This window comes from Zea mays, chromosome 5 (genome assembly GCF_902167145.1).
Source record: "Zea mays cultivar B73 chromosome 5, Zm-B73-REFERENCE-NAM-5.0, whole genome shotgun sequence".
Classification (NCBI taxonomy): Eukaryota; Viridiplantae; Streptophyta; class Magnoliopsida; order Poales; family Poaceae; genus Zea; species Zea mays.
Window position 1 is genome coordinate 219300957 of NC_050100.1, and position 12391 is coordinate 219313347.

The 12391-nt window shown below is 43.3% G+C and overlaps 2 protein-coding genes across 7 annotated transcripts; one reads left to right on the forward strand and one right to left on the reverse strand.

Annotated features, from left to right (window-relative positions):
* Positions 1-964: 964 nt before the first annotated feature.
* On the reverse strand, positions 965-6575 carry LOC103627801 (uncharacterized). Of its 4 annotated transcripts, none has more exons than XM_008648105.3 (10): positions 6137-6543; positions 5959-6032; positions 4606-4747; positions 4209-4496; positions 3974-4127; positions 2948-3892; positions 2619-2857; positions 2466-2539; positions 1984-2095; positions 1056-1549 (listed from the first exon to the last, which is right to left on the reverse strand). In XM_008648105.3, the coding sequence occupies exons 2-10, from the start codon at positions 6012-6014 to the stop codon at positions 1523-1525; spliced, it is 2037 nt and encodes a 678-aa protein (XP_008646327.1). In that variant the 5' UTR covers positions 6015-6032; positions 6137-6543; the 3' UTR covers positions 1056-1522. The 4 variants fall into 4 exon arrangements, with proteins under 4 accessions (XP_008646326.1, XP_008646327.1, XP_008646328.1 ...); XM_008648106.3 differs by having other exon boundaries at positions 5959-6049; positions 6137-6523; XM_035959322.1 differs by adding an exon at positions 4985-5047 and having other exon boundaries at positions 5959-6498.
* Positions 6576-9114: 2539 nt separating this feature from the next.
* On the forward strand, positions 9115-12151 carry LOC100283323 (N-acetyltransferase). Of its 3 annotated transcripts, XM_008645517.4 has the most exons (9): positions 9115-9488; positions 9596-9681; positions 10222-10324; positions 10546-10616; positions 10695-11021; positions 11182-11255; positions 11478-11520; positions 11625-11693; positions 11928-12151. In XM_008645517.4, exons 1-9 carry the CDS (start codon positions 9419-9421, stop codon positions 11940-11942), a joined length of 858 nt encoding a protein of 285 aa, XP_008643739.1. In that variant the 5' UTR covers positions 9115-9418; the 3' UTR covers positions 11943-12151.
* Positions 12152-12391: the final 240 nt, after the last annotated feature.

Genomic DNA, 12391 nt, shown 5'->3' on the forward strand with positions numbered 1-12391 from the left:
CGCGCCTGCCACCCGATCCGTCGCGGTGCGGCGACAACCATGAGAGGTCAAGACTGCAGCGTGCTCATGTGAACCAAAGCTCGCGCCGTGGGCAACCACATACAGTAACGCCGCAGTGAGTGAGCTCTGCCTCTCACTCACTCATGACTTGCTTGGGCTTTATAGGCCACTACTGTACTCGAGAAAGGAGATCACGGCCGGCGCCGTATTGAGTCAGTATATTCAGTAATTCAGACTCTCAGACAGAAAAAAAAGACGTATCCAAAGCTGAGACTCGATACGTGAAACACTGATGGTTCATACTGCTAACGGAGCACTGTTGGCAGGGCAGCATATACACATGGGACCCCAACTAGATCTGACACTCTTGCACACATGGATGCGTTTACCAAACCCACATGAGGACATGTCCGTGGGTGATGGGCGAGGCAGCATAATGCAGCACGCACGCAGGCTGCACCTCATCCTCTGGCACCATGTGCAGCGGGGCAATACATGACACAGAAGAAGAATAAACGGTATCTGTGTATAGGGAGGGATCAAACAGAGTTTTTTTTTAAAGCAACTTACTCCTCCAGATTCCCATCTCTTCCAAGTGAGGCAAAAAAAAAACGATCTAGACCTACAATGGGAACACAAGAGTCGAGGGTGAACTGTAGTGATCATCTGCGATGCAGATTGCAGACGAGTTCGACATAGTCACAGACTCTACCAAAGAGAACAGAAAGGGGTTCCTCGGATATGCACGCAAGCTTGCTAGAGCAAAGAGTAACCAAGAAGAACAACGTGTAAACGCGCAAGCAAAGACTTACAAAAGGAGAACGATGTGTAAAAAAGCGCACACACACACACACACACTCTGAGAATGCCAATTTCGCATGTATTCAGACTACCGTTTAGCTATTTATTCAGACTAAACGACCATTTAAACGTACTAAACAGTAATTAAATGAGACAAAACGACTGGTTAAACATGTATTGTAAGCTACTACGTAGTGTTTACATGGCGTGCACATGGACAATGACCATAGAAATAACTGCTGAAATGAGATCAGTAAGACAAAAGGATGACACTTCTTCGCGAAGAAAACTCAACACTTGACATACACATGCATTGCAAAATCGCTGTCCGGAGGGCAACTACAAGAGGATATCAGGATATGCACAGGCCTACTATACAAAGCTAGCTATTACTCATTTTACAACAAACAGCAGCTACAAGATCCGCGTATGTACAGCTGCAGGTTTTCCTCCACTGCTCGCCAGGTATTTGGTACACAAGGGAACTGCTGGTCACTGGTTAGAGCTAATGTAACGGAACTTTCAGCGTCAATGTACAACTCCTGTACTGGACTCTTCCTTGGTTTTTATGTTCTCCGAAGGCTCCAATCAAACTCTTGTTATCGATTGTTCGCTCTCCATATTTCGTTCGGCTTACATTGTTTTGTTTCTTTGCTTTTTTTGAGCTCGGATTTGCGCCGAGTTAGCTTGTTAATTGCTCAGTGACCTGCCAACTGCACTGTTATCTCGTCTTGGCTTTCCTTCTCTTCTGCACAAAAACGTACCAGTAGACACATTCAGATAAGTGAAAGTTAAGAAAAAGGCAAGGCAACAAAGAAAAAAAGAAATGAACAGCAACCCGTGTCTAAAATTAATGTAGAATTTAGATGTTAGGATAAGTAACATTCCAAGTTACTTCATAGTAGGAAACTGACTTGTCACTCTTCCTAATATAGACACATTGTGATTCGGGAGCAATTCAAATTAACTTGATCCCAAGAAAACATAAAGTACGTTGTTATAACATTCTTTCAACATTCGATTCTTGGAAACGGAAGTATAGGTTTGGTTAGCAAGAATCTGAGGCTAACATAACAGATATGAACACAAGAGAGAACTTATTCTTCTATAATTTCAAAAGAATTCTTGGGTTAACACAAGAGCAACAGAGTCTGCTGAAGTATTGAATGCACAAGTACTTACATGATGATTCTGGCTGCTATACTTCCTAGTCCCATCAAGGTAGGCGGTAAATCGTGCACCAGCTGGGACATGAGATATGCGCCGGAGGAACACTTGAATGTGATTGTAAATGCTGCAGGAAGGAGTAGTAGTTATCACCTAGCACACTCGAAGTTATAATGCATTCTAACTTTGGAGAAGAGGGCAAAATTCGTTTTGGGCCACTTAAGGCCTTGTTTGGTTTGATGGAGATCGGAAGGGGATTTTGACCTCTAGAGGATAAAACCCCCTCAATCCCTTTCAATCCCCATCAACCCCCCTAGATTGGGGATTAACTGCCCTAACTGTGTAAGAGAGGAGGAAAAGGTTACTTAAACAGCCAGGGGACATAAAAGTTATTTTGAACTCCACAGTAAACCAAGGTGTCATTGTGATTTTCATTTAATGTTCCTCGGATCTTACTAAACTGTATCGTTGCACAGGTGTTGGAATAAAAAAAATACCTGAGTCGGTGCCTATTACATGTTGAAAAGAAGGCAACAAAACCATACAAAATGCTCCGTAGTGCACGGAAAATCTGAAAGAAAGAAAAGGTCAAAGTAAGTGTCATAGATAGTTTTACATATGCTTTACCTGTGCCAACGAACTTCTGATACCTGATACAAAAGATCTTTCCACAGTGAGGCCCAGATGTTATTATCAGATGTAAGCACAGGTGATCTGGGAACAGATCCAACTTGATATAAGGCACTTAGTGTTGACCAGCTCCCCCTTAGAAAATTGATAATATCAACAAAAAGGTCCACTACAAAACTTGATAGCCCAATGACTAGTCGGAAAGGTGCAGCTAGTATCTCTCCGAGGAGCCAAATTATAGGGTACAGAATTGAATTCACTGGTGACAAACAAAAATAGCATGACATAAGAATAAAAAAATATGGAAGAAAACTAAAATAGATGATGCAAGAAGTTACAGCAACCTTACCAATGCTAACCATAGTACTGAAGACAAACCAAAATGGCCAGACAATCATCTCCACTGTATCAATAACTACACTCCAAGACACTTCTACAGATAACATGACAACTGAACTCAGATATCCTACTGTCTCAGCACAAAGGTTCCAAATTGGCATCGTAAGTTCAAAAACCTCCAGAATTGGTCCCGCAATTGGCTTTGTCAAAACACTAAGAGCAGACTTAGCAGCACCCACAATCTTAAGGGACCATGTAAAAGCCTGCTGAAAATTATGCAGGAAAAGCATAGTTCCAAGATACTTAAGTCTTGATATCATTTCCCATGTTTCTATCCAATCAAATAAAGGGCCAAACAATCTTGAGGCAGTTGCCTTCAGCATGGGCACGTTCTTGTAGAGGTCATAAAATCCTATAAGAACAGTGATTAATGACATCAAGACATACAATGCTCTGGCAAGAGGGCACATCCATGGCCGATATATCTTGCAAAACACCGGATATGACTGAAGAAATATAACCCACGATGGAAGGCCATACTCAAGTAGCGTCAACAGTCTGACGTCAGATAGTATGACTTCTTTCAGTCCGAATGGAAGGTCATGATCATCAAAGCGGAAGCAGATCAGTACATCCTTATACGTGCTAGGCTCCAATAGCGGCTTAGCATTCTCATTATCACTGTCACATGATGAACACGAAGATGACGAATGTTTTGGCGAGGCCACAATTTCTGTGTATGATTCTTCAGTCGAACTACTTCCATCATCTGATTTTGTTATTTTTCTTCTCTTGTAAGGTCCAGAGCAAGGAGGTGTAGTGTAAGATGAGTCTGTGAAACCTGATGACTCTCTGATGATTTGAACATGGCTAGAATCATCACTATCACTTGGTAAATTCTCACTATCCCATTCAGGTGTTAAGAAATCATTTTGAGCATCATAAAATATATCTCCTGTACATCAAGGATATAAGTCCTTTGTACTACCAGCAATGAAGAAGATAAAAGAGAAAGGGTTACTATTGGTGCTTTTACCGTTAGAAGAGATGTTGGTCAAATAATCCTGTAGGAGCTGACATTCAAAAGGATTTCCAGAGAACCAAGAAGCGATCAATGTTGAAGCTTGTTTGACACTATCAAACTCCCATCTCTTCATTATTTTAGACTCCACAACCATTGATGTATCCGTCTACAATGATAGTAAAAGAAATAAGTTTGTGGCTTTGTGCTATCAATTTAAAGTCATCAATATGATCTCTCTAAACACTACCTGAAGTTCATTCAAATAATTGATGCCACGCACATCAGCCCAGTCTACCTCAAAAATGATAAAACCATATAAAGTCTGATGAAGCTCCCTGTTCAGTATGCGGGCATCCTTCAACTTATTTACTTGAAGCTTCTTTTCCCGCATAGCGTCGTCGATCAAGGAATACCATCTGGAAGATTTATTCTGTAAATGGGGAGCAGATACTGAGCTTGTTGAGTACACAAGCTTTTCATCAGTTTCATCCCTCCTTCTCCTAGCCCTAGAGTTGGCGAAAGGGGAAAACCTTGACTGGAGCAAAAAAAAAAACAGCAAGAATCAGTTTGTTAGCATCACAGTGAAACTTAAGCAAGAAAGAGATACTGCCATAGGTGTGCATAAAGCAGCGAGAACAACAGACCTTAGTAACCATCAATTGCCATAGATGAGCAGGTTTTGTATCCTGATCTAGCAACCATGGGCGATTGTCGAGCAATATAAGGAACTTCTTGGTATGAGGGCACAAAAATATTGTCAGTTCTGCAAGATATGACTGTAAATCTCTGCGTTTAAAATGAAAGAAAACCTTGTTTAGTTCCCTACTCATAATAAATAGAAATGATTTAATATAATTTACAAAGAATGTCAGGTTATCAGATCAATGTAAAAAATCATGCCCACCCTAAAAAGCATATTCCACCTTACATGAGCTGTAACAGATGACAAGAATAAACATTGAGATGTCAAAACCCAGAAACTAAATAGACAAAACCATGGAACTGAAAGTGCAAAATGCTCACCAGCACAGCACTAATTCTCGTTTGCAAATACCAGCTCCGGGAAAAAACATATCAGAAATTCAGCTGTTAACATATAATATTGAACTGCTTAGTTTTTAGCTTTTCTTTCATTTCGTCTGTGGACGCTGAAGTCCAAATGTGAGCGAAAAACTGAAAACACAGCACCTCAGAAACTAATATAGGCACACAACATATATACTGATCAGTTCACAGGACGGAAGGACACACGCAGCAGAAGCCTGGGCAGTTTTTGCTGGGACCACCGGACAGAATGCAGATTTTACTATCACTACCGGCGGTCGAACAAAGTCCATGTTGTACAAGTTGGGAGAAACGCTATGAGTGGCAAAAATGAAAAATGGTTCCAGTGCATGGCAATTCTGAATTTCTGACCATTTGTCGCTTCAACTAACAATATTTCCAACCGTGGGTTTCCTTTCCATTTGGCGACCACGCAACGCAAGTGTACCTCCCGAAACATCTACACAAGCGAATAAAAATTGCCCATTCCCCGTTTTGTGACAATTCCTGTCACTTTCCCAAAAACAGTATGTTGGAATTATCTTCTGCAGGCGGCACAAAAGCAAGCAATTCACTTCTTTGAGGCAAACGGGCTCATGCCAGTTTCCCTGCAAGAACTAGTGGTAAACTGTACACAAGAAAAAGGGGAAATGTTTTGAATTTGCACATCTATATCACTCGCCGAACATCTCTCATCCGCATAAACAACAAATCAGCATCAAAACCACATCGCATTGCAATCTTAACGACCTCACAAACAGTAAAACAACGCAATTCGCAACAGGAAAAAAAAAGAGCGCCAAAAGCATTCTGCTCCATTACTCCAGTGAGCGAGCACCAGCACCTCGCCGGCAAGCTGGCAACCAGAGGCCGGCAGTCTTATTGTGGGCAAAGAACCAACAATCGCGTGACAAAATCCGAGCACAAGAGAGAGAATTCCCCGAAAAACGTACCCGATTTGCAAGCTGGTGAGCGGGAAGAAATGCCTATTCTCGCCGGCCCGCACCATCTCGCCGCAGCAGCCTAGCTGAGAAACGGCAAGTTCTTGCATCAAACGGCAGATCAGACGCTGGAGTCCCCCAAATCCGGGTGCGAATATGGTGGAATCGGAGAGGCTTCCTCCTCAAGTACCTTCCTCGAGGTCAGCTCTGTGCTCCCATGGCGTTGTGCTTATCCGCAAGCCAGGGTGGTCAGGTACCACAGCCCGGAGTTAATGCCCGCGCGCGGGCGGTAAAGACACCGCCCGCCCGCCTCCCTTTTTCCCCACGCGGCACCAGATCGTCAATGGCTTCCCAGTTTCAACACGCCGCCGCCGCCACCGCGCGGCTGCCACGCGATGTGGAGCTCCGCCCGTGCCAGGGAGGAGGGCGGTGACCGGATCGCGGCGAGGCGCGGTGCCCTCCGCGGGAGAAGGCAGGCAGGCAGGCAGCCAACCAACCAACGGCGGGCGCGGGGGTGCGGGCCGTGGCAGCCCGCCTACCCTTTTGCTTTGGGTAACTTCTTCTGCGGTCTGCGCCCGAGACAGTTCGGATATTTAGCTGCTGATGACATGTGGGGACGATGCTTTCCCGGACCCCACTCGTCAGGCATCTCGCACTTTGTTCAACGCGGTGGCGCGTTCGGCGCGGGCGATAGCTGACGGCGCAAATGTCGACGTACCGGCACCGCGTGGCCGCGTTACTGATGGTGGGGCCCAGCTGGCGGTTTGTGTGCTTGCCCCACAAGGCAGCGTGATGCGCCTCCGCGGCTGTCGTCATCTCGTTTGGCACATCTGCTTGCCGCGCGTCAAAGCAAAGGTAGCACGACGAGCGCTTCCAGTTTCTCCCTGACGCGTGGGTTCTGGTTCTGTGGGACCACGCTCCAGTGGAAGGAGCTAGAGAAGTGAGGCGAAACTTGCGTGACCAGGCTGGGATCGTCTGCGCAAGTTCTGACGTGCGCCGTGGCCCGTGGGATGGGCCTCCGAGAATCCGAGATGGCGTTTCGGCCCGAGCGCGAAAGGAGTGCGGTGTTCGGACAGAAGCGCGGAGGTGCGGAATACCATGGGGACACGCAAGCAAACGAACGGCGTGCGCGTGACGCCTCGTGGCTCGAGCCGAGCGACAGGCAACGGAATTGTTGCTTTGCAGACCATATTGATTTTTGGCAGGCACTCTGCTAGGGAGTACTCGGTGGTACAATAAGTGCACTAGACTTTAGTTTTTCTTTCGAAAATAAATGTACCTATACCTATATATACGAATCACACAACTTGATTATAGTTGTGTTTTTCGTAGTTTTTTCTTTTTTCTCAAATACAATAAATATATGTATATTTTCACACTAATATGATTTTTACTAAATTATTAAAGGTCACTTATTATTAGACAAAGGAAGTAAAATTGATCGTAAGCTAGTCATATTACAACTCGCACAGTATGGAAATAAATACCTAGGAATGGATCCGGATGTCAGCCAAATATGATATAAAATATGTTATATAAACGTATATCCTTGTTTTTAGTATCGAGCTTATTAAGATTCATAAAACTTAAACCTTAAATTCGTTTTATATATTATTTAAATAATTGATATAAAATTTAGATGCAGATAGATTCAGATGTTCAGATATATTCAGATGCCCGTTCACCTTCTCCGTTGTATGGAGAAAATAATGCAAAAAATGTATAAAAAATATTCTTGTCTTCAACCTATGACCAAATTTATGCACATCTATGTTAAAGTATTAAATTTTTTATATAATTCGAATATTTAGGATTCATCCTATAAAGACAGCACATAAAGGGTTTTGCAATTTTCTGATGGCAAAGGCCAATCCAACAAGTGAAGGATCACATGCTTCCCTAACCTTTGTTTCACAATTAAGGGTCTGTTTGGCAAAGCTCCAGCTCCTGCTTCTTTAGCTCTAGATCTTGATCCTCGTGAGGAGCTGATCCTCCTGATTCTCCTAGAGAATCAGAATCATTTTTAAAACCGTTTGGCAAGTAAACTGATTCTTGTCTGCTGAGAGTTGGTAGTCTGTGACAATTGTCTGTTGTACCCTTTGCAGTTCAACTTTGTTACAAACCAATAAGTAGGATGCATATACGGAAAAAAATTATGAAACAATAACATATAAAATATTCCCATCATAGTAGTGCATAAAATGGTCTCAAATGTTTAATCCATAAATTGGCTCGTTATGTTTTTGTCCAATAGCAATTGCGGGTAATTTCGATCAAACTTTAAGTGGAAGTCCATATTTGGTTGGTTGAGGAGCTGTTTTAAGGGAAGGTGGAGCAGGTTTTTCTAGATCCCACATTTCTTCACAAAAACGACTCCCAATCTTTTAGTTCCACACGAGAATCAGTTTAAAAAAATACCCGTTTGGCACGGCTCCTCCAGATTCTCGCTTAGAATCAGGAGCTGGAGCTGTGCCAAACGGGCCCTAAGTTTGACAATAATATTTGTGGGAATGCATAGAAGCATATGAGAAGGTTAAGATTACTTTTGACAACAATACTTTATTGATTTATTTACTTAATTATCTTTTTTGCGATAAACTATATATACTTAACTAAACATAAACCATTTAAATATTTTGTTTGGATGGAGTAGCTAAAAAGGTGGATGAATTAGAGCTACAACGTTCCCGTTTTCTTAAGGATTTTACATAATCCGTTCGTGCAAATCTTACCGCGATCGTGATCATGACTGCAGAAAAAAGAATCAAGTGGCTTACCGAGGTCCGGACTGGCATGTTAGTACTGTTTTGGTCTCTGCTGCGAAAAGGAGGAAATGATTGAGCCCTAGGCCCTAGCTTTGCATTCTCCACATGGCGTATCCTTGGTCAAATCCAAAAGCATATCCGGCGTGTACCACGGGGATATGCCGACACTGCCGCTGCCAGATTGGGCTGGATCAGAGGTGAAGAACAAATGCCTTGCTGGATCGATGGGCCGTAGGCCACATAATCAATCCGTTTCCTACTACGGGCAACGCGGGCCCAAATAAATCACGCTGGTCCATTACTGGAGAAAGCACAGCACAGCACAGCACAGCCCAATAAAGTATCGACCCGCTGCAGGTGGGGAAGGAGGAGCGAATTTCATTAGGCCTTGTGTCGGATTGTACCCGGAATCGTTCCAACTAATAAAAATTTATATAAATTAGAGAAACAATCCGGTCAAGAATTGTTCTGATCCACCGATCCGACGCAAACGAACAATCCCTCAGTCAATCACGCCCGACGGAGACGGAAGCCTCAGTCAATCACGCCCGACGGAGACGGAGGAGTCGCGGAGGAGGACTGAGACGCGGACGGGAACATCGCCGCCGAGGTCTAACTCCAAGTGCGCCGGACGGGAGTGGACGAGGAGGAGGTGACTGGTGAGCGATTTGGGGTGGGCGGTGACGGGCGTCGCAGGTGCGCCTCACATGGTGCGCGATGGCGAAATGGGACGCTCCTGTCCGTTTGATCTGGGAGAATCGATCCGTCCCGTTTCTGGTGAGCGTATTCTCCTTTGGACGAACCCACGCCTTCAAATCACCTCTGCCGTCCCGTCACAACCTTCAAATCAAACTCACCTCTGCCGCCTGCCTCCTATCTTGAAGACGACGGGGAAGCGGTCATGGCGACGGCGGAGAACAAGAGGCCCAGGCTCAGCAGTGGAGCAGAGAAGAAGCCAAGTAGGAAGGAGGTCCTTCTCTTTTCTCTCCTGCGTCGACTTCCTTGTCTTCCTTTACCCCCATTGATAATGCATACTTGCGCCATTGGTTAATGCATATTTGCGCTTGCTATTGTGTATGGCCACAAAAAATCTACTAGTAGTGCTTATGGGCAGAACAGAAAAGCTCTCGTAGGTTTCTAATACTCATTTGTTCCGTTATACTGAGAGGCCTCTGCAGGATTTTATCTGGGGTACTACACTCATTCAGTGTTCGACAATGGGCCGAGAAGTGAGATAGCTGGAAATCGCTGCAAGTTCTTGAGGTCCCCAGGCTGGATAAATTTTCTGCATACGATCAAATAGTTCATTGGATGAAATGTAGGCTGTAGGGATAACTTTAACACACCCATTGACGCATCAACCAGGTTTACATGTTGTCCTGCTGAACTTGTGTCAATCATCTTTTGGTGTTGTTCTCTGCTTGGTGTTTGAATCTGTTTTTAAACAAAACTAATAGAGGTGCATAGGTATATTGGGGGCTCACACAGATAATTCTATTCTCGTGTGTAGATTTTGGAAAGGAAGAAGGCCACATATGAGCTTATAAGAAAAGCTGTAGCTGTGAAGGACCATCTAGCTCAATTATCTGATTTCCATAAATATCAGAGAAATGGTAACCTACATTGTCACATTATCACCCAAAACATCTAACGTTTTCCATGATTGAAACAAAATTTATCTTTAGAAGTCATGGAAGCAAATTCGATTGCAAAACCAGTCATTTGCAGTTGCAATTCAGCACAGTACTTGTTGCTTTTCAGTCTAGTGTGTGTTCTGTTGTTCTGGATGCTGAGTGATTCACATCAATCTTTTTTTTCCTGACTGGTCTTTCAGTGTACCTAGAGTCTGGAAGTGGTCATCAACTGAGAAAACCAATGAGGAAGTACATCCAAAATCTTCTTAAGGTTAGATGCATTTTATTGCACTGCATCCTGTTGTTAGCGCAGCATATTGCAAATCTGATGTGACTTGACAAATTTTAGGTTAACATGGAGGAACCTTATGGACCAGAATGGCTTTTAGAAGAGAAAGTTAAGCGTCGGGAGATGGTGGTCCCAGAAGCACGATATATATTTGTGAAGCAATATTCTAATGGGTTTATTACTGAAAGTTCCATGAAGGAAACGGAGGTGGAACATATGTGTGCAGTGTGTCCTGAAAGCTGCTTGCTTGGTTTTGTACACTATAGATTTGTTGTGGAAGAGGAGCTTCCTGTTCTTTATGTGTATGAGCTACAAATGGAGCCTTCTGCTCAGGGTAAGGGGCTGGGGAAGTTTATGATGCAGTTGATTGAACAGATCGCTTGCAAGGTAATGTGATCTGTTCACCATCCTAACTATTAATATCTTCTGAATATTTTCTTGATATGAACTGTTACTGCACTTTTTTTCTTTCCACTTCTTATGTTTTTAGTTCAATCACTGTCCTCATTAAGAATGACCGATCCAAAGTATTTATATAAACACGCAGAACCAAATGGGAGCTGTGATGCTAACAGTTCAGAAAGCTAACACTCAAGCGATGGCTTTCTATACCAAGTTGAGGTATGTACACTATGGGCTTGTTTGGTTTGAAGACTGAGAAACCTGCCTTGCCCAGGCAGCAATCCCGGGCGTCCGATTTTGGATGCCTGGGGCTGGATTGAGCTGCCTGGCCAGCGCTCCCAGGCCAGGGCGGCAACCAAACACACCCTATATATATACCTTTTGGCTGCTTAATGTTTTGGGTACTGCTCTGCTTTTATTCTAATTCTTTCACTCTTTCAGATATGTGATATCTAGTACCTCGCCATCGCGAGTGGACCCTCAGGTATTATTCAACATTCCAACCAACTGTATCACTTGCCTTTTTATAAGCACGAGAAATTCTTCATATCATTATCATAATTTACATGGATACCTTTATTTTCTCAGATAGGACTTGAAAAAAGCTATGAGATTCTATGCAAGACATTTGACTCTGAAGCTAAATCAAAATTAGAGGTATGTAGCATACTTATTTGACATGGCATCATTTCGTTGCTGCATTTGCCTAAGGTTGCTGAATCTCAGAAACTTATTTCACTACCAGAGTTTCTGGTATTAGTCAGAATTGCATGTTACTACTATCTGCTATCTGTTCTGCTTCGTATAACTCATGAAAGCGTAATGTGCTGGAAGTTTGTTTAATCCTAGCACAGGTGCACAGCTCATGCTCTTGTTTTTTAACATCTGCAGGATGGGGACTATTAAGAGTTTAGAATGCGTGATGACGGTGGTCCTTTTAGTATGATCTGTAGTCCTGTGTCACTGTAATTTATTATTGACAGCGTGATGCCTTGTCCAACTTGCATTCTATTTGTCTGTAGCTTCTTTTGGAAACTGACACATTTGTTCTTGCGACTAATGTCTTGCTGGATGCTTAAAAGTTAAAAGTTAACAACTCTGCTCGTCTTGCTTTATGCCTGAATGCTGAAGGCCTGTCTTATATTCCTAAAAACGGAATGCGCCTACAGTAAAATCACACGTAAACATGCCCCTTTCTTAAAAAAAACTTTAGGCCCTGTTTGGCTCCCAGGAATCCAGAGGAATTCGAAAGTAATCTAATAATAAAATAGAAAGCACTTTCTAGATATTGGTTTCAATTCATGTGATCCAAACAGGCCTTCCCCTTTGTACTCGAAACATGGCCATGTCAGTAA